Below are 20345 nucleotides of genomic sequence, written 5' to 3' on the forward strand. Positions count from 1 at the left end.
ATAAGAAAATAAGATAACGCCAAGATGGAGTAGGCTTATGTGAAAGCAAGGAAAAAGGTAGTTGCTTATTGCTAGTCAAAAAGGATTCATCTCGAAATTTCGATCTTTTTTTCCTTATTAGCAGTTTTGGAACAAACAAATTTGCATTTAAAATCGTACGTAATTCATTTATAACTTACAATTCACATCCAACATTTAATGATTGAGTTGGAAGCGTCGGCAGCCATGGTCCATTTGCTTAACAATAAACAAAGGAGAAACGACGGAAGAATGAGAGTCTCTCAAAGTGAATTATCAAGGAGATAACGGGCTTAGAGCTCTGGCCCATGCTATCTCGTAGTTACAGATGGGCCTAACAGCAAATTCACAACCAGACCAATATTTTGGGTTTTAAATCCGAGGTCCCGTTGGGCCGACAGGACTTAAATCAGTTAACGGATTAAGACCCGAGAAAGAAACAACGTCGTTTCACCGTATAATTCAAAAATTTTCGGTGCCCTTTGTGGGAGTAGTGGCAATACGAAGCTATTGGAAAAACGGCCCTGTCCCTCTCTCTCATGACTGTGAGCGCGGTTTTCTTCCAGTTAGGTCTCAGCATCGGAACATAGCTCCTCCGCCTCTGTAAGTTGGCCTAAGCTAAACATCTTTTTATTTTTCATATTTTCAATCTTTTGATTATTATTTAATTATATTCTGATGTTACTTTGCTATACTTAGAACCACGTAGCTTCGAGAAATTCTAATTTGAGTTGAACAATGCTTGGTTGTAGATTTTCTTTTTTGTTTCAATTTGCTCATATTATATAACAAGGGAATCAAAATGAATTTAGTTGTTAAAACTACTGATTCTGTTGGTAACTTCTTATTATTGTGCTTTCTTTTTTTGCATTAGGAAAGCCTTTGGGAAAGTTTAGTTTCTAGTGGTTTGAATAGCTTTACTGTCGAGAGGATGCAAAAGGGAAGTTATCTTTAAGAGGATAGATCATATAAGAGGATTCAAAAGCAAAAGATATGGGAAAGAAGGCCAAGAAAGGAAATGGTGGTTTTGATGGGGATGGTTATAACAAAAAAGTAGCGGGGCAGGTGACTAATGGGACTGGGAAATTTAAAAAATCGTCCAAGCATCAAAGCAATTCGGATTCACAAACATCGCTTATCAGGTATCATTACTTTGTTGATTCAAGCTGGTATGAGAAATTTTAAGTTATGTCGGGAGTGTGTTAACGGATTTGATAAACCTTTTAGGAAACAGGTTGAGCCTGAAACAGCAAAATACTTCTCGGAGATTGCGAATCTTTTCGAAAGCCAAGGGGTGGATGTGGAGGAACGATCAGTAATATGTGGTAATGCTCTTGAAGAAGCTAGGGGGAAGGAATTAGAACTAGCCACAGATTATATCATAAGTCATACTCTTCAGACTCTACTTGAGGGCTGTGATGTGGACCATCTTTGCAGTTTCCTTAAAGGCTGTGCAAATGTCTTTCCTGCTATTGCAATGGACAGATCTGGTTCTCATGTAGCTGAGACAGCTCTTAAGTCATTAGCCAGGCATGTTCAAGACACAGAGGATTACGCCATAATTGAAGAGACTCTGAAAATGATATGCAAGGTATCAAGTAGTTGATTTTTCCTCAAATGGAAAATGAAAACATACTTTGTCATTTCTTATTGTTATAGAACTTCAGGAGGCCTTTCCCCGCTGACATGCCCTTCTTTTTTGGTGTAATTAGCAAATATTTTTACCTATTATGAACAAATATTTTTGGAGGCAAACTGATATCATGTACTAATTTTTGTTACTTTCCCCCTTTTCCCTGAAAGTTTGTTTGATCCTTTTCAGGTGATTGTAGTCAATCCTGTTGATTTAATGTGCAATTGCTATGGATCTCATGTTCTTCGGAGCTTTCTTTGTCTTTGTAAAGGAGTCCCTTTGGACTCTGCAGAGTTTCATGGAGCAAAGGCATCAAAAATTCTAGCAGAGCGGTTGAATTTGAAATTATTTCAGTCGGATGGGAATAATTCCCAGCGTCTTCAGCAAGGATTTCCAAATTTATTGAAATCCCTTGTATCAGGGATGGTAAACTGTACAAGAGAAGACATTAAGACCCTACAAGTTGATCAGTATAGCAGTTTGGTTCTGCAGGTATGTCTTCATTTCATTCTGTTATTTTATCTTATTCTCATTTTCTCAACATTATTTAGTGTCAGATAAGCAAAAGCAATTTGTATGTGTGGATTCAGTCTCCTTATAACATACTTGACTAGCATAGTCAGGAAGTATTAAGATAAATCATCTATTATAGGACCATGCAACTGTATGTTAAGTTGTCAAAGATGATAATTAGTTCTTGAAATTCACTCAATAGTGTCAATTACTTTATTGAAACTTGATTATTTGAAGTTCACATGATACACAATTCTTATTCCTGAAGTAGTTTCTCTTTTAACATGTCAAGTTTTTATCATTGTGCTTGTAGACTCTAACACATACCCTCTATCACATACGCCTTTAATTTATTTTTTACAGGAAGGGGAAGTGTGGTAATTTATGGGGATGGATGGATGGATGGGTGTTTGTGGCCTTTTGTTGAGTGTTCAAATTCTTATCTTTGTCCTTGCGAGCATTTACCCCATTTGAAATGAGGCATTAAAGTAATGAATCAATTTAAATATGAGGCATTAAAGTAATGAGTCAACTTAACACTGAACTTTTAGCACTTCGCACTTGGCAGACAGCTCTGAAGCTACTAGCAGGGGATGATCAAGAATTACTGCAAATAATTCCGGTTCTTCTTGGCTGCAAAAAGCAAAATTTAGTTGAAGGAAAGTGCATTGACTTGGCCATTGTTCGTGAAACTGTAGAATTGATGAAAGAAACTGCATTTAGCCATTTAATGGAAGTAAGCAACTTGTTAACAGGATTATATTTTGTTTATATATTTCATGTTTTTACATAATGATGTGTTTTTCTTTTTCTGTATCAAATGCTTTGTTCATTTATCTGTGTGTGTGAAATGTTACTGCATTTCGAATTGAATCAATGTCATAAAAATGCAATTTTGGAAGACATCTTTGTGATTAGCTTCTCAAGGATATGAACCTAAATAACAATACTATCTTAAATATATTGCTTAGTTAGCCTTCCAAAAAACTAAACTTCAAAGAATTTTGCACCTAATTTCCTTCATATCCTATTATTCATGTTAGTCCATGAATCTCTGAATGTCATTCTTATTATCAGTTACTCCCCAAAAGATATGTCTACTGTTGATAATTGTTATATTATCAGCTCTACCAGTTAGAACCCATCTGGACACTGTTCTGGAAGAGTGAAGTTCTCTTTTTCTTTTAGTTGAATTCCCTTAATTATGGACAGAAGTGGTCCAGCAGTGAAATCTTTTTCTCATTCCCGCTCTAATAATTTCGCCATAAGATTCAAAACTGCTGCTGCAGCTGCATTGTCTATACTCTAAACATTCTTGTGCTTTTGGAAGCACAACTGGATGAATGACAAACCAGTTAAAGAGTAGTTGATTTGTCCACACCTTTATTTCCTTTTTATTCTCCAGTTAAATCATCTACTATTGCTTTCTGGTCTTTCTTTTTTGTTACCACAGTGTAGCTTCATTTCCTTCAAATTGCAGGTAATTCTGGAGGTCGCACCTGAAAGCCTGTATAATGAGATGTTCACAAAGCTTTTCAAGAATTCATTGTTTGAGCTTTCATCACATCATTGTGGAAACTTTGTTGTTCAAGCATTAATTTCTCATGCAAGAACAAAAGATCAAGTACGTATTCCAACGTTCTACTAATGATACTAGATAGAAGCGTGTACCTTTTTTTATGCTTTACTAGTTTCTAAGCTAATGGTTATCTCTTGAAATGTTTGGATCTAATGCAATGGATACTAGTGTTCGATTCGTGAAATTCTGTTGTTGATATTTATTTGCTCCTTATTGTTTAATTATCTTTGGCTGCTGTTGGAATCTTCTGTGTATGAAAGCTATTTCTGGTGCTGGATGTCCTGCTAAGTTCTACTGTTCTCAAATTTGCAAAAACTTTCTTCATTTTGTCTGTTAGATGGAGTTGATGTGGGAAGAGCTTGGGTTGAAATTTGAGGATCTTCTTGGAATGGGGAAGTCAGGAGTTATTGCTTTTCTTATTGCTGCATGTCAAAGGCTTCAAACTCATGAATATAAGGTTTAGTAGTTGATATCACTCCTTTGACTTGCTATCTAGTCAGTCTTTACATTTGAGTCTGAAACAGCTTGGCAGTTATGTCATACTGAAACTTCTCGTCAATGTAAGTCCACATTTTGTCCTAATCATTGGTGAATTTTTTTTCTTTTTTTCAGTGTTGTCAGGCACTGGCTGCCGCAGTTGGTTCAAAAAACGAGTCTTCAAACTGTATTGTTCCTAGAATACTGTTTCTTGACAGTTACTTCAGCTGTGAAGACAAGTCGAGTTGGAACTGGGCAGGTGGAGTTAAGATACATACCATGGGTTCTCTGATTCTGCAGGCTATTTTTAAATTCCAAAGTGTATGTTGCCTCCCTTAAATGTGTTATATCATTCTGATTCTGTCCAATTAGATTATTGGCATCGGATATATCATACATGATTAGTAAGTCATTAGCCACTTTTGCTTGCATTAACTAAACCTAAGTTAATGTCTCTGTGTGCATGTACACTTACATTGAACTTCTCATCAATGGCTTCAACTTCTAATTAAGATGTGTGTATAGTAATAATAGTGCAATATTTAAAATATTTAAGCTCCACATTTCAATTTATTGTGGCAAATATTTAAACAGCACTGCTATTGTAAGGGCAGAAAAATATTTAAATGGTTGGTAGCCTGATACTTAAGCTGATTTTTAATCATCTTTAAATGAAATCTTTTGAAAGGTGAATTGCCAGATGATTGACTGGTTTGGAGATCTTAGTTTGAATTCTTGAACTGAAGATATTATTCCCTGGAACCTCTCAGTGTTAAACCCTAAATGTCCCGCATGGTGGTGTCTTCAGTTTGCTTATTATATTGAAATGAGGAATAAGATGTCCTGTTGAGAAATATGATACTTCAGTTATGTTTATCTGTATCTTGATTTTTTTGGAACTTGACAACTCTTTGGGATGGTGGCTTGACTACTTTCTACAAAAGGGTGAATTGCTGGCTTTCTAATTTTAGCATGCAATATCTTGCTTTCTGGTTACAGGAATGGATACAGCCTTTTATTATGAGTATTACATCCATGGATGCTGAGCATGTCCTTGAGGCTGCTAAAGATGCTGGAGGAGCACGTGTCATTGAAGCATTTCTTGCGTCTGATGCTTCCACAAAGCAGAAGCGCAGATTAGTTGTGAAGTAAGTTGAGCTGCTGCTTCAGCGGTTTTATTTCTTCCAGGAAGTTCTTTTCTGTTTTTGGTTAATTTGGTTCATTGATAAAATGTGATACCAATGGAACTTGTTTCATGTCTGAACAAATGAAATGGACTTTGTTTTCTGATCAGAACTTTTTTTTCTGCCTTTTTTCTATATGGGATATAATATCCACTATTCTCCTCTTTTCTGAGATTCCATATTGAACTGTTATTTTGATGCATGTTCAAATATTTATGATTCTATTGTTTCATTGCTGTTACTACTCTGAAGGTTACGTGGACATTTTGGGGAGCTTGCGATGCACCCATCTGGTTCATTTACTGTTGAAAGATGCTTCAATGCTGGTAGCCTGTCATTAAGGGAAGCCATAGCATCTGAATTGTTAGCTGTACAAGCTGAACTCTCCAAGACAAAACAAGGCCCTCATCTCCTTAGGAACTTAGACATTGATAGGTAAGTAAATTACAGTATGCTGGTTTGTCAGGCTGAGATTTATTCCTGTATTGCGTCACTGGCTAAACGCAATGCATGTCAAACTCAGTCTAGTTTGGACTTATGTTTGATAGGAAAACAAACTCAAATTTCAGTTGCTCGTTTCATATTTTAATTTGTTGACTTATCAATTATCTTATTAGAGGTTAGATTCATCTGTGTCACATATTAGTTGCTCACATAGTAAAATTATATCTCATCTATGCTACATTCTTAAAGAAATGTTGCTGTTTGTGTTTTGTTTTTCTCATATGTTTCCTCACCTTTGCTTTATCATGACAGATATGCTACCAAACCTGATCAGTGGAGGTCAAAACAAGCATCTAAACAATCAGCTTACAACGAATTCTATTTTGCATTTGGCTCTAGTGAATCCAAATCACCAACAAAGAACAAATTCCTTTCTAATGCTTCTATGCAGACATCAGACCCCGAAGAGTTGAAGAACACAAGGAAAGAGATAGACAGTTTTCTCACTTCCACTTCCATGCTTGATGATACCTCAGCAGAGAAAAAGAAGAAAAGGAAGAAAAGAAACAAAGATGCAGGGTCTGAAGATGCAGTTGGTTCTAAGAAGGTGATGGAAAATGCAGTCCAAAATTTTCTCTCTCAAGGCAGACCACATAAGAAACAACGCATAAATGATAGGGCATCATCGAATGCTTCAAAACAGAAACTGAAAATTTGAAGTTGCGGATACCCTGCATTTCTCTGATGTTTTTTATGGTCGCTGACTTAAGCTGCATCGTGTTACAGCCTGCAACTGGAGAAAAGTTACCTTGTTTTTGTGTTTACGCTATTTTTTCCTCTCTAAGTTGAGATAAATTTTGGGTGTGCCAAGCATTTTGTTTAGGCTAGAAAATATAAACCTTGCTGGAAAAGTCCAAAATTCTCTTTGCAACCAAGTATTATACCAAAAATTTTGCAATTTAACAATAGAAATTGACAGAGTATGGTAGCAAAACTGTTAATGCATTATGTGATGCAATACATGTTGGTCCTGAGCTATAACTCTACATTAGCAGACAATGTAACAAAGAAATTCTTTAAACAGGAAAAAAAAGTTAATGTTTTAGAGATCGTGGTATCTGCTGTCTTCTACTTCTTTCTCCTTGTAATGGAGGGTTGGACCTGGTGCAAAAAGCATTGTATCTAAGTCACAACTATTAGGAAAGCCGCGATTGGCAGAAAGGCATGAACTGTTGATGTGAATGCGAAAATTTACTTGTTCTGTATAGGATTTGAATTGCTTGGAGGTATTCTCCGAAAGCTGGAATCAACCTGCGTACGAGGGATGATCTTGTCGGCTTGCAAATCTCCAAGAGCTTGAGAAGATGAAGCCTTGCCTGACACTGACGACGATTGAGGGTGTCGAATTGGTCGAGCTTCTGCTTGAGCTGCATTAGCCCAAGAAGACAGGAGTAGTGAAAGTAGAAGAGTAAGAGCTGTTAGTGCTAGAGTGTAGGCCTTCATGGCGGTGCTAATTAACTGTAAGAATTTTTGTTGCTTAATGACTGAAAATGATTAAGACAGGATTGTTCGATCCAAACTCGGCTTGCTTATAAACTCGTAAAAATCTAATTGGGATCTGCTCCCCAGTGAGATCATGTGCTCCACTTTGACAGTTTGACTGTTGCATGATGGAAAGTCTGACCTGCTGATTTGGTAAACAGTGATTTGTTTTCAGAGAGGTCATGTGATTAGGCACGTGATTTAACTATTTATTTCTTGGGGAACTAAAAGGGATTGGTTTTATACTGTCGTATGTTGGATCGGTCTGGTTATTCAAGTTCAAAAAATTGCAGGTAACAGCTGTTCGGAGAAAAAACTGCAATATTCGATATACTATATTCTAGCAGCTCTAGTTTCTCCTCTAGTCAAAGTGATCAGACCTTGGTACTAGGAGGGGTGATAATTTCATTAACAAATGTGAAAGTTGCTTTTTTGGGACCTATCTATACAACCATATATAATTTTTTCTTATTTTGTAAATTTTATTTTCAAATTCAAATACAAAACTTTTAAAATAAAATTTTAAATTTTATGTCTACGTGATTCCTTTATCACCAAACTTAAACAAACACTTTTTCATTAACATATTAACTATTTCAATCTCATTTGATTCATATACAAATTTGGTGGTTTGTTCACTTGTCTAATAAAGAATTGTTTGTTATGTTTTCTTCTTTAGTAAAACTTGGTGGTGGAATGGTGGCTAATGGCAACCGACCATGATTTAATAGGTATTTGCTTAGGATATTTTCAAGGTGCAGGATAAGATTTCTGCAAGACTCCTTTTAATAATGTAATGCTTCTGTTGACCAAATGGCTGTTCAAATATTTCCATAGCATCTATAAATATCTTAAAGAAGCAACTGCTTCAATTAGTTTACTCCTGTTTTCCACACCAATCAGCTTCAAGTATGCTTAAACGCCCTTTAAAATGAACGGCCTGGGATTCCTTGGATTCCATTTCCATGATGTTGAACTTTGTATTCAACCCTAGGCAGTTGGTTTTTTGCCTTTCTGAATAAGCAGGCTGTGAGCCTGATGCCTACCTACACCATAAACACCTTGAATTTCAATAAATTAATTGCAAAAAATAAAGTTGTAGAGAAGGAAAGACTTGCTAAAAAGGACGTTTCCAAACAAAAGAGGAAAAAGATGTTGCTAAAAAAAGATATATATATATATTGCCAAAATAGCCCATTGATTATTTCCGCACCAACACTATCCCACATAAAAGTGCTTTCATGAAGGCTGATAATGTCTTTTAACAAACTAACAAAGGAGAGAAAAAAAAAAAAAAGAAAAGAAGCAAAATCCCTGCCATCAGTCAATCTCGAACCCTTATTGGGAGGAAAAGGACGAGGCAGCAGCACTAGTAGTACGCTACAGTACTAATATATAAAGCCAAGCCAATCACGAAGCATCAAAAATAACCGTCCTCTCTCGCTTTCTCTCTCCGTTGGATTTACTCGCTAATCTCTCTCTCTTTCCTTCTCTTATTCTAATTCTAATTCAGTTTCTATTCTCGTTTGTATCATAAAATAACCGCCTCGATCCTCAGGTAATTCTCTTATTCTTCTTTTTTTAAAAAAAAAATCTTTTCTCGTTAATTTCGGTTGATTTTTTTTTAATTTTGGAATCATTTATTTGAAGCTTTTGTTCGTTGAATTTCAGTATTGTAAGATCGATCTCTTTTCTGGTTCTTTTGTTTTTCCCTTTTGGGAGGGTGGGGGGTTTAAATTGGTGGATCCATGTTTAGACTTTGATTTTAAATTTAGTTTCATTGATCATCAAAATTAATCATTCAATCAATTTCAGTTTAAATAGGGTTGTTAATTTCTCTGTCAATTAATTGGTAATGATTTTGGTAATTTAATTTCCAGGTCACGCTAATTATAAGAAGAAATTGAAAATTGGAGCCCTAAGGTAATATTTTACTTAGCTTAAATTATGTACTGTATAATCTTGGTTGTGTAATTAATCAGTTGTTAATTAAAGCAATTCAAGAAAGACAAATGTATGTTGCTTTTTTTTGAGTTATTCTCGTGATTCTTGATTTCTAGCTCGTCAAAGTCATTTGGAATTTTCTAGGTATTGATCTCAATAATTATTACGGGATCATCATTCTCTTAATTAGCTTTGCCTGCTAATATGCATCTTTCAGTAGAGGATTTCAGGCTGATGATTCTGGAATTTATTATATTGTCTTGTGTTTTGCAAATTGTCTTCTTATTTTGCTCTATTTTCTGTCAGTGAATAATTGTAATTTAAAGGGTGAAGGAACAAAGCAGCAGGTCGGGTTTTTTTTTTTTGTTGTTGTGGCCGAGACCGCTTTTAATTTGTGAGGAATGGCAGAGAAATCGTGTGTTAAGCGCCTTCAGAAGGAATATAGAGCACTGTGTAAAGTATGTTTTCCACTTGTATTTCCTATGCCATTGCATTATGACCCGTGCTTGTATTCGAATTGTCTGAACCCTGGAATGCTTAGCTGTTGTAGAAAGCTTGTTAACATTAGTTTGTTAACTTTTCATTTCAATTGAATTTTATGGTACTTATGTGTTTCTATGGTTTATAAACTGTTCTTTCAATACAAGGAAAAATTTATACCTCTGGTAACTTCTGTACAAAGCTTGTTACTGCAGAGCTTGCATCAATAGTGAATAGACTGTGAATTTTGTGTTGTATTATATGATAGCCTAATGTCTGATTTGATTGGTTTATTAATAGCCATTATGTTTAAGTTCCATTGAAAAAGAAAACCACATGGATATCTTTTGAGTACTTTCACTATTTAATTGGATAGTATTTAGAAAATATATTGGTTGTAGTAGGAGAAGTTGTTGTAACTTCATTCAATTTTCTTCTTGGATAATTTTAACACTTATTCTATGAACTTGTAGGAACCAGTTTCTCATGTGGTTGCCCGTCCATCCCCAAATGACATTCTTGAGTGGCGTAAGTGTATTACATTTTTTTTATCTCCTTTCTTTAGATAAGGCTCTGCAATCATTACAAGAAGACATCTTCCGTAAAAAGTAAGAATTTGTTTGCTATCCTAGTTTTTATTATCCCTTTAAAGGCAGGAAAAGAGTGATTGTTTTCAAATTTTTCAATGCTGTTGAAGAGTGGATCATGGATGTTTAACCTGACTGTTGGTCATTTTATGTATTAGGATGTCAGTTAAGATGTAAGTGTATAAAGCTTCCTGCTATAGCTATATCTAATAATCTTGTTCAATCACTTTGGAAGGAATTTGAAGTGAATCTTAAATTGGTTAGTTAATTTTTGGCTGTTGCTAGTAATGATGAGGACAGGGCATATTTCTGCTACCATGCAATTACATGATAAAATTGGATTGCTTCCTGGATACCATTCATGCTTGGCTTGGAATTCTAGCTTCTTTTGTCTTTTTGCACTGAAATGGGGTGGCAACACTTGATTGATAATGATTGATTCTTACGATTTTCTTTTCTAAGTCTTACTATTGATTTAGGTGGTGTTTTGAACATCTAATATATTCTTCACTTCTACGTTTCAGATTATGTGCTGGAGGGGAGTGAAGGAACACCTTTTGCAGGTTGGCTAGTTTACCCCGTGATAGCTTGTTGGTTATTTTTATCTAGCTCATTGTAGACTCTGGAAGAAGTTATCTGATATTGTAATCTGATTTTTTTTTATTTTTTTAATATATATATATATATTTGTATGTATATATTTGGTTTGGTAAGGTGGGTATTACTATGGAAAGATCAAGTTCCCTCCAGAGTATCCCTACAAACCTCCTGGAATCACGTATGCACTTTCTTGCTGTTTTGACCTTTTCAAAATTTATGATAAGAAACACACAGCTCTGTCTTACATCAGGAAACATTTTTCTTCCATGTAGCATGATTACCCCCAATGGACGGTTTATGACACAGAAGAAAATATGCTTGTCCATGAGTGATTGTAAGTTTTTTGTAGAATAATTTAGAGATTCCTGTTTTATTTATGTCTCTAATAATTGGTTTCATGTTAACCTTGGTCCTATTCTTTTGCAGTTCATCCAGAAAGTTGGAATCCTATGTGGTCTGTGTCAAGGTATGAGGAATCAGTCTAATTGCAAGTTTTTTTTTGTTTGCACCATTTTTTAGAAACTCACATGTTACAGGATGCTGTTGACATGTAAAACAGTTGTTAAAGATTTTATTTGCTTCTTTTGCCCTTGAAGCTAATATTTTTTCTGTTCAATAATGCAGCATACTCACAGGGCTTCTTTCTTTCATGGTGAGTGTTTGCGAAGAATGCAGTTTGTTAAGTTGTGGATACTTCTTGCTTCCTTTGGGAATATGCCTTTATGCCAGGCTGCCTTTTTTCTTGTGTAGATGGATAACAGTCCTACCACCGGCAGTGTGAACACTACTGCTGCTGAGAAGCAACGTCTGGCAAAGGCATCCCTTGCTTTTAATTGTAAGAAGTAAGTTAATTGCTTCACCTGCACTGATTTTTTTTTTAATTTTCCTTTTTTGAGGATTTAGGGCTCTCCAAATTAGTTTCCCTTTTTGCTGCCCCTATGATTATGCTTTGGGTCATGTTGATTGTGGTCCTGTTGAAGCTAATTTATTGGCGTTGGTTGGATTCTGCGTTGTTGTTAGCTAAAAGATAAACTTTGCACAGTTACACCTGATGTTAACAGTGTTAAGTTGCTTAGGTAGTTTGCTTCTAGCTAAAATCTCCACGCATTTTCAATTGTACCTCCTCCTTTTTTCCTTTTTTATTTATTTTTTGAACAGCAGGTGGGCAGTTACTATTGGGAAAATGTTTCTTCAATTTTACATCTGATGTCCTTTTATGGCAGCCCAACATTCAGAAAATTGTTTCCAGAGTATGTGGATAAGTACAACAAGCAGCAGCAGCAGCAGCTTGTTTCAGAGCATTTATCACCAGAATCAACTAAAGAAGAAAATTTGAAACCTGAGGCAGAAAAACGTGTCAAGTCTTCAGTGGAGGATGGTAAAAGAGTAGATCCCCTGAGGGATACAAGAAGAAACAGAAAACAGTCATTCCCAACGTGGATGATGTTGTTGCTAGTTTCCATCTTTGGCATTGTAATGGCATTGCCGCTGCTTCAACTTTGATACGTGAGGCACAAGGTATGGAAAAAGTATGTAGTGGTTAGTGATTATACAGTTTCTAGTTGAGGGAATCATTTTCAATGCTCCTTAGGCTTGTCGTGTACTTGAAAGAATTATATAGGGGGTTTGATTCCAAGGAGAGCCAGTTGGATCTTGACTGATGTTTCTCCTATGTTCAGTTCATGTTGGTAGTTTGCCCATTGACACATGGAAACATTACATGCCTGTAATGTTGATCGTATTTTAGTTGGAGTCTGTTGGTCACTCTGGTTTTACATTGTCTTCTCTCTCTCGCTCTCTCTCTCTAATGCACACCCAAGGTCGTGGACTCAATTCATGGACTGAAAATACAAAAAGGTTTATCTTAGCTGTGAAAATTGTGAACTTGTCCGGCACGAAGCCAAGCAATGGACCAACTTCGCGAGAGAGGACGTGTTAAAGAACCAGAAGCTTTTCTTAAAAGTGATTTGAGCTGTATTATGTAAAATGGTAGGGTCAGTATCTTTTTTTTTTTTGCACCTACTTTTATTCTTTCTTCTTCTTCAAGTCTTAAACCACCATTTTACCGTTGCTGTAATATGAATGAATGAACTTTAAGTTTCATCCTCTTTAATATACTTTGTGGCCAATAGCCTAGCACACTATATTTGCCAAATCATATGTCAATACAGTAATTAATATGGATATCGCTTATTATGGTATTTTCATCATAACATGGGCGATGTTTTTCTTGTCACAAGCTAAAAGCATGACATCCCGCTCCCTGGTTTCGGTGCACTTGGAACCTTAGTGCCTGTCTAGTTGGCATTTCCCTCCGTTGGAGCCCCCAAAAAATACGCCGCAAATTAAGCATAAATTCTTCTAATTATCCCCATGACAGAATAAAGTATCCTTTCTGTTATTGTTAATAATAATAATTGTTTTCTCATCATCGTGGAGTATATATTTTGTTTTGTAGCTCGGGTAATGAATAATTGGCCTCAACTGACCTACAACTGTTTCTGCAAATCATGGCGTCAGATATTTTCTCCTGACTTTCAGTTTACATGGTTTCTTTCTCCCTACCAAGACTTGCTCCTCGTTGCTCGCTTCTCTAGGATGGTTTACTCGTAAAATTCCTATAATGGTGTGATACTTTTCTAACTAAAATGGTGAGTAAATGTTAATGTAACTATACAAGTGAGGTACTGCGCATAAGCCCTGTAACCCGTGAAAGCTGTTTCAGATGTAATCAAATGTAAATATCTGTGTCAAAATTTACCTCTCTTTACCAAAAAACGCTTTACATCTGCCTTGATGAGTACGTTTAATTTGAGCAAAGACATAATGATTTTATTCCTTTCCATGGACCATTTATCTTTGCTTCTTTGGTTAAAAAGCTGGTTAGCTGGCTCGATACCTGCTGATTTTCCAGCATCACTTTTGGTATTCCTTAACAGATTAGAGAACTGAATACGAGGGGGAAATTCACCAGGCTATCTACCCCACTGCTGTACTTTACATAGCAAACGTACGTAAAAGCTTCTGCCATTTCAACTACCAAAACCCTTTTTCAGTTTCCATAAATCTCCTATTTTAGCGTGTGATGGGTTTTCAGTCTGGTGGTTGGCCCCCTGCCTTGTATACTCCATTAGATGAAATCATTCGAGTGGTTGGAATTTAAAACATCATTGCCTTCATTTCTCAACTGAAGCTATACCACTCTAAATTTCATTTCACCTTCTGTCTCTTCCTATTACAAGTTGTATTTGGTACTTTAGCTACCTTGTTTTCTAAACCAGCTTGCACCTCTTTCATTGTGGAGCATTTATTTATGCTATAGTATCAAACTGTAAAGCAGGTTTCAGATGATCTAAATGAATCGATGCCCTTTTCTTTTGAGGTGGTTTTTTTTTTCTTTTCTATTATTTCTGCTAACTTGATTTTGTAACCTGTAGGAAACCATGAGCAAATCTCCAGTACATCCGAAACATGAGACAAGTGATTATGCTTGCTATGAATTTGATCCTCAGGTGAACTTTTCACAGGTAAACGCAACACCTTCTTTCTTTTTGCTTCTCTCCCATTTTCTCTTTATGACTTATCTTCCAAGGAACTTATAATGGAATATATTTTATATTTATATAATTTTGGCAGCAAATTACCCTGATTTTGACAGAAAAAAGTACATCTTATTTCTTACTAAAGAATAAAGATAAATTTGTGAGACAAATGTGTTCTGACTCTGATGCTGAAGCATCAGCGCCCCTATAAGGATTTTTGTGGGCTAGGTTTTCTGCCAATAGAAGTTAGCATGTATGTTAAGTTATATCTGATTTTGGGTTTGATCCCTGTTATCAGTTTCTAGAAGAAGCTAGACAACATGCAAGAGACATAAACTTCCAGCGGTCATCTTCATGTTCAGAGGAAGTGGGAAAGAAAAGATTTGGAGGAGAGAAAAAGAGCAAGAAATCATGGAAGAATTCTCTCTTCTCATGGTGGAAAATTGACAGAAAGAGCAAGCCTAGTCCGGATCCAGTCGATGGTCTTCATATTTCCAAGCCAACTAAAGGCTATGGTTCTGGCCCATTATGCGGAACTGCCAGGGGAGTCGACACACGGCGCCGGCGTCCATCATCAGGGCCAGTCTCCATCCTTTTCCACTCCACGAGGAAAGTAGAGAATGAGGTACCTTATATGTGCCTTGACCAGCCTAACGACCCTTATCAAATCAACGCCTATGGACCTGTCTATTTGGTGACATAGTGGCAAATACGGGGAATTTATGACAGAAACCATAGCGTATTATAGTTAATGAGGTAGTAATTAGATATCAATAATCTGAATCTTAGTTCTCATAGGTATATGGTGGGACATTTGACAGAAGAGGCTTGTAACTAGACACAGCGCTATTAGTTAATTCGAGTGATAAGAGATTTAAGTCGTAAAAGTGATGCATGTACTCATTGAACTTGGATTTTCATTTCTGGCTTCCTTACTCCATTGTATTTTAATCCCCTTCTCATGTTTGTCTTTCTTAAAGTCTCAATGATGGTTATACGTTTCTGTGTTCAATAATTAAAGATGCTTACAAGTCCTCGAAGACATGCATTGGATAAGCAAGGAATTGAAATGAATTATCAAGTCTATGATTCTGATGTCTACCGGAAATTTAATCTTATTAATGACCATTTTTGTTCATGAAAAACTAGGAAGGTATTACTCCTAAAACAGGAAAAGGTTAGCTAACCTTAATCCGGATTGTCACCACATGCCACTATACCAGTCAAAAAAGCAATAGTGAAAAGGAAGAACAGGGGAAGACAGAAGAACAAATTGAAATAAAAGCGGTCCCCTGCTCGAGGGTGGCCAAGCGATAACTTGCATGAGGTTTTGCCTTCTATCTGGATTTGGCGATTCCTTGTAGCAGTTAGTATTGTCTAGTGAGCCAGATTTCTCACAGAGAAGGCCTTCCTAGTTCCTATCATGCTCAACTGGGTTCAGCTGCTTAAAAAGAGCATCATGGGGAACACTTCTCACAAAACCAATTTCATTTCTCAAATCTAGCCAGGAGCTAGATATTCTCCTTAAATGGTCCTATTAGCTTGATATACATAAGGAGCAGTCGGCTCTTAGGCTAACCCACGCTAATCACTTTGTTTTCAGCTATTTCACCTGATCGCTAGAGGAATGCAAGATGGAGTGAAGACTACAGACCTTGATCATTTCAATGAAACGGAAATATTCCTTGAATGATGCACTCTCAAGACTTAATATCCATGATTCTTGTACAAATTAAAAAGGGAAATTTTATTTAGTGTTGTAATTCAAAACAGCATTAAGAGATGTCTGTACAAGTCTACTAGAATGCGGCATTTGACATGGTGCTTCATTGAGTTTCTAGTCTGCTTTCAAAACCTTATCCCATAAAACCAGGCATTGGTTGTTGTAAGCCCTTGTCTATAACCTAAACCAATAGCAGCAATATGCTATTTCCCAACTATTTGCACTACATAACCAAACCTGAGGTCTAGGCTTGAGCAATTAATCATGTGAACCATATGCTAGTGCTCTAGGCCTCCCATTTTCTTTATTTTTCATTCCTTGCAACTGAAGACAACTTGATTTTCAAAGCAAATGGGTAAGGGATTTGGTCTTAGATAGTGATCAATTTGAAATAAGAACATAATTTAATCAGGAAAGGTCAGTGGTTTAGACTTATCAATGCCTAAAGGATTGTACATGTTCTAGAGGCAGGGGAATTAGTGTTTTTAAACTGGTTCAAAAAGAGGTGATCAGAAGGTAGAATTTAAATGGGTTGTACGCTAAGACCTCCAAGTAAATCAATGCATCAACTGAAATTAAGTTTTGAAACTAAATTTATTGGATGATATATTTCAAGCATGCTTGAAATTGTTGCAGTTCAATTCTATGCACAGCAGTACTATCAAGAAATCAATAACAAAAACACAAGTTAATCGTAAGGCACGATAAGCAACAAAAATGTTGAGGAGTTGGATTAATAGCTTTACAATAGATGAATCCAGATTGAAACAAAGTCTTCTGCAGAAGAAGGAATTGTTTCTGATACATAAATTGTAGGAGAAGATAGATTCATTCACCTCCGTGATGCAGAGAAGCCCATTGTCTCCAGATACATCACCTATTTCAAACATTTGCTCGAAACCTGTTTCAGCTACAGAATTACCAACATCTTGTATAAGAGACTGAATGCCTCAAAATGCCCAACTCATATCATTGAGCAAAACCATTGTTTCCCAAGAGAACCCCACAAATTCTCAAGGATGGAAAGAGTCCAATTTGATCATCTCCAACCATTACTGCTTGGATAATGTAAAATAGATATTCAGGAAAATCAGCTCCTTATATTCAACCATCTACTGAGTAACTTCAAACATCAACAGAACTGCTTCCTGAACTACTGGGAGCCACCCTTTTTTCCCTGCTTAAAAGCCTCTTCAAAGACCTCAATCTTGTAGGCATTGGAGACTTTGATTCCTCCTCTGGGAAATTCTCATTCACATTCATAGGAACATCAATCACCAACATCCCTTCTTGCCTACCACTACCAGATGCCAGGGAAGACGAAGCAAAAGAACCAGAACCAGAAACAGAAGCAGAAGCAGATGCACCCTCTTCCAAACAAGCACCGCCGCTGCTAACCTGAGTCTGATTACCCCAAAACAACACATTTGTCGGAAAACTAGGGGAATCTGCCGAATGCCCAGAAGCCAAACCATCCTGTGGAGACTGAACATGACCATTAACATTAGCATTAACTTCATCTCCTGACGTAACAGAACCTGAATTCTCAACCTCAACAGCAGCAACAGGATTTCTACAAAGAGGACAAGTAGAGTGTGATTGAAACCACATATCAATACAATCAACATGGAAACCGTGGTTGCATTTAGGAAGCAGCCTAGCTTTCTCTCCTTCTACAAGCTCAGACAAGCAAACAGCACATTCAAGTCCATCTTTGAACTCTTCTTGGCGAAACATTAACACAGGAAGCGAAGCAAGAATTGTGGGATCAAGGCCTTTAGTTGCACGTAGAGGATGAGCAGTGTCTTGCCCTGGAGCAAAGACAAAACGGCGTCGGTTGCGGCGTGAGGGAGGAGGAGTCGGTTCTTCAATGCGCCACCAAAACCATTTAGCATAAAGATGAAGAAAAAGAACAAAAACCACCACTAAGAAGAGAACAATTATGGCTATGACCATGATCTTCCCTGTTATTGCCACTGCTGTTGATTCATCAAAGCCTGGCTTATCCATGGCTTGCAGACGACAAAGCTTTTAACTTGTCAGGAAATGAGAGTACCCAGATGAGAATTTGAGTGGAATTCTGCAAAAAGATTAGATCTTTATACTTTTATGAGAAAAGAAATGAGAGCTAACTAGATAAGAAACAGTCAAGAATTGCAGACTCAAGTGGGATTTTTGTTTCCTGAGGAAATGAGGGATAACCGGATGAGAAAAGGTCTAAAATTTCATAACCCAACTCGGGTTTAACATCTAAAGAAAGCAACCAAACAAATACAAAGAAATGGAAGGAAATGAGGGGAACCCAGATGAGAAAATGCGCTTAAATTCCAAAAACAATATGGGTTTTTCCTCTTCTTAATAGGAAGCAATGAAAAGAAATTTGGACAGGTGGGTTTGAAAGGTGGACGGAAAATGTAGATACAAGTTGGAAGAGAATTCAAAGAAGAGATCCCGAAAGAAAATGTCCACTTTGAGGACTTTGATATAGAAAGAATCAAAGAAAGAGAGATTTTTTTGGACTTTGCTATTGAGAGAGGTTGGGGAGGGGGGTTGAGCTGCAACAAGTGAAGAAGATGACGCTACTTGGGTCCAACTTTCTGACTCCTGCCATGGCCTTTAACATAGGCATAGGCTGCGCATGGGACACTAGAATTCTACCACTTCTTTTTTATTTTTCTTCATTTTGTAAACTTTTTATTCTTCATTTCAAACAGTAATAAATTAATCCTGTCATTATCAAAGCTTTGATCCCATTTTAAAGAAATTTCTTGCCACTAAATGACAACCCAAGTTTCAACGTTTCCAAATCCTTGATCCTGTTGTGTCGCTGCTCAGACATTTGTTTTCAAAATTTTGCAGTTTAGAAGGTGATCAACTACTCATTTAGTTTTTGGAACAACCCAAGGTGAAATTTCACCTCAATTACTGGATTTGACATATGGTCATCCTCCCACCTACAAAATTTCCATCCTGTAAGTACTTGTCAATTTCTATCAAACCTTTCAACTTGGTACTCTCCTGTCAATACAACCACACACAAATAAAAAGTTCCCTTCCCAACCCAGCTTCTGGGAAACAGCCTCTAGACTTACGCCTTGGTCTTTTTCCTTACCTTGTTTCTTTTTTAGGTAGTCAAATAACTACCTTTGCTTTCATCAATCTGAGCTCACATTCCTCCCTCGTTGCCTTCTTTGCTCAAATCCAATCATTCTTGCTTAAAACAGTATAAACATCTTTTAATCATATTTTAACGTATGTGTGCCTATGAGAAATCTGTATCCGATATGAAAAAAAGTTGATTGTGCAAATGTAAATCAATTGTAAAACCTTCTCTTAATGATTAAATATGGGAAGCATCTAGAATCAAATTCCATATCTTAGAGCAACGGAGGATATAGAAAATGGGGGAGGCCGAACCAATGTTGTGTACACGAACCGTTGAACTTTACAAAGGGGGAGCCAAAAACAGAAGGGGAAATAGTTCCTGTGGTATTAAAGAAATATCGTCCACAAATTTTATAGGTAAAGCTATGGTATGCATCTTTGTCTATGAACAAAGAAATGTTGACTTTGATTGTGGCATTGACTGGTATAAAGATTATGCAATAGACCCAAGCAATGGCAGAGCATTACAAAGAATCTTGAGATCGCATTGCAACTGTTTTTTTCTTCTCTCTCACGGAAGGATGGAACGTTGGTGCTCCATACCTAACAACCTTAAACCCCAACTTGAGGTTCAAGTCTTGACTCATGACCCATGACCCATGACCATGACCCCCTCGCCCCGCTCACAACTTTAGTGGAGACGCTCTCAATGCTCATCTAATTGTGTGTCTTAAGCATTTGAACCATTCAATAGGGCAATTAGAGGGGGTAAGGTGAATTTGAACTCAATGCACTTTGTTTGAAAAAAATTCGAATATGATTAAATCTGAATTTATTAAAAGATAAAAAATTTAAATGGGAAATAATTCGAAATTAAAATCAATTCGGATTTATTATTAAAAATATAATATTTAATCATCACTTTTATTTTAAATGAAATCTAAAACAATTTTAAATTCAAAATGATTCGAATT

General features: G+C 36.5%; 5 protein-coding genes across 9 annotated transcripts; 3 read left to right on the plus strand and 2 right to left on the minus strand.

The window, feature by feature from the left end:
* LOC18596316 (pumilio homolog 23) lies at nucleotides 520–6953 on the plus strand. Of its 2 annotated transcripts, none has more exons than XM_007024712.2 (11): nucleotides 520–621; nucleotides 893–1160; nucleotides 1246–1609; nucleotides 1841–2143; nucleotides 2733–2900; nucleotides 3645–3788; nucleotides 4081–4200; nucleotides 4356–4541; nucleotides 5220–5368; nucleotides 5657–5839; nucleotides 6161–6953. In XM_007024712.2, exons 2-11 carry the CDS (start codon nucleotides 1012–1014, stop codon nucleotides 6564–6566), a joined length of 2172 nt encoding a protein of 723 aa, XP_007024774.2. In that variant the 5' UTR covers nucleotides 520–621; nucleotides 893–1011; the 3' UTR covers nucleotides 6567–6953. The 2 variants fall into 2 exon arrangements, with proteins under 2 accessions (XP_007024774.2, XP_017979381.1); XM_018123892.1 differs by having other exon boundaries at nucleotides 898–1160.
* LOC18596317 lies at nucleotides 6938–7441 on the minus strand. Its single transcript, XM_007024713.2, has 2 exons — nucleotides 7104–7441; nucleotides 6938–7009 (listed from the first exon to the last, which is right to left on the minus strand). The coding sequence occupies exons 1-2, from the start codon at nucleotides 7349–7351 to the stop codon at nucleotides 6943–6945; spliced, it is 315 nt and encodes a 104-aa protein (XP_007024775.1). The 5' UTR covers nucleotides 7352–7441; the 3' UTR covers nucleotides 6938–6942.
* Nucleotides 8763–13114, plus strand: LOC18596318 (ubiquitin-conjugating enzyme E2 34). 2 transcript variants are annotated; one of them, XM_007024716.2, is made up of 11 exons: nucleotides 8763–8948; nucleotides 9271–9313; nucleotides 9641–9792; nucleotides 10288–10342; nucleotides 10926–10964; nucleotides 11116–11179; nucleotides 11274–11335; nucleotides 11428–11467; nucleotides 11626–11653; nucleotides 11752–11843; nucleotides 12225–13114. In XM_007024716.2, the coding sequence occupies exons 3-11, from the start codon at nucleotides 9736–9738 to the stop codon at nucleotides 12502–12504; spliced, it is 717 nt and encodes a 238-aa protein (XP_007024778.2). In that variant the 5' UTR covers nucleotides 8763–8948; nucleotides 9271–9313; nucleotides 9641–9735; the 3' UTR covers nucleotides 12505–13114. The 2 variants fall into 2 exon arrangements, with proteins under 2 accessions (XP_007024778.2, XP_007024779.2); XM_007024717.2 differs by lacking the exon at nucleotides 9271–9313.
* Nucleotides 13861–15538, plus strand: LOC18596319. 3 transcript variants are annotated; one of them, XM_007024720.2, is made up of 3 exons: nucleotides 13861–14252; nucleotides 14439–14528; nucleotides 14842–15538. In XM_007024720.2, exons 2-3 carry the CDS (start codon nucleotides 14445–14447, stop codon nucleotides 15244–15246), a joined length of 489 nt encoding a protein of 162 aa, XP_007024782.1. In that variant the 5' UTR covers nucleotides 13861–14252; nucleotides 14439–14444; the 3' UTR covers nucleotides 15247–15538. The 3 variants fall into 3 exon arrangements, with proteins under 3 accessions (XP_007024782.1, XP_007024783.1, XP_007024781.1); XM_007024721.2 differs by having other exon boundaries at nucleotides 13861–14011; XM_007024719.2 differs by having other exon boundaries at nucleotides 14019–14341.
* On the minus strand, nucleotides 16936–18876 carry LOC18596320 (RING-H2 finger protein ATL3). Its single transcript, XM_007024722.2, has one exon. It carries the CDS (start codon nucleotides 18274–18276, stop codon nucleotides 17392–17394), a length of 885 nt encoding a protein of 294 aa, XP_007024784.1. The 5' UTR covers nucleotides 18277–18876; the 3' UTR covers nucleotides 16936–17391.

The sequence above is a fragment of the Theobroma cacao genome, chromosome 6, assembly GCF_000208745.1.
Source record: "Theobroma cacao cultivar B97-61/B2 chromosome 6, Criollo_cocoa_genome_V2, whole genome shotgun sequence".
NCBI lineage: Eukaryota > Viridiplantae > Streptophyta > Magnoliopsida > Malvales > Malvaceae > Theobroma > Theobroma cacao.

Bases quoted from the DNA above. Each gene is read 5' to 3' on its own strand.
- LOC18596319 (XM_007024720.2), top strand. From the start codon at position 14,445: ATGAGCAAATCTCCAGTACATCCGAAACATGAGACAAGTGATTATGCT. The intron at 14,529-14,841 runs GTAAACGCAACA...CCCTGTTATCAG, and splicing joins CTCAGGTGAACTTTTCACAG to TTTCTAGAAGAAGCTAGACA.
- LOC18596316 (XM_007024712.2), top strand. From the start codon at position 1,012: ATGGGAAAGAAGGCCAAGAAAGGAAATGGTGGTTTTGATGGGGATGGT. The intron at 1,161-1,245 runs GTATCATTACTT...TAAACCTTTTAG, and splicing joins TCACAAACATCGCTTATCAG to GAAACAGGTTGAGCCTGAAA. The intron at 5,840-6,160 runs GTAAGTAAATTA...TTATCATGACAG, and splicing joins AGGAACTTAGACATTGATAG to ATATGCTACCAAACCTGATC.
- LOC18596317 (XM_007024713.2), bottom strand. From the start codon at position 7,351: ATGAAGGCCTACACTCTAGCACTAACAGCTCTTACTCTTCTACTTTCA. The intron at 7,010-7,103 runs GTAAATTTTCGC...TTTTTGCACCAG, and splicing joins TCAAATCCTATACAGAACAA to GTCCAACCCTCCATTACAAG.
- LOC18596318 (XM_007024716.2), top strand. From the start codon at position 9,736: ATGGCAGAGAAATCGTGTGTTAAGCGCCTTCAGAAGGAATATAGAGCA. The intron at 11,180-11,273 runs GTATGCACTTTC...TCTTCCATGTAG, and splicing joins TACAAACCTCCTGGAATCAC to CATGATTACCCCCAATGGAC. The intron at 11,468-11,625 runs GTATGAGGAATC...TCAATAATGCAG, and splicing joins CCTATGTGGTCTGTGTCAAG to CATACTCACAGGGCTTCTTT.
- LOC18596320 (XM_007024722.2), bottom strand. From the start codon at position 18,276: ATGGATAAGCCAGGCTTTGATGAATCAACAGCAGTGGCAATAACAGGG.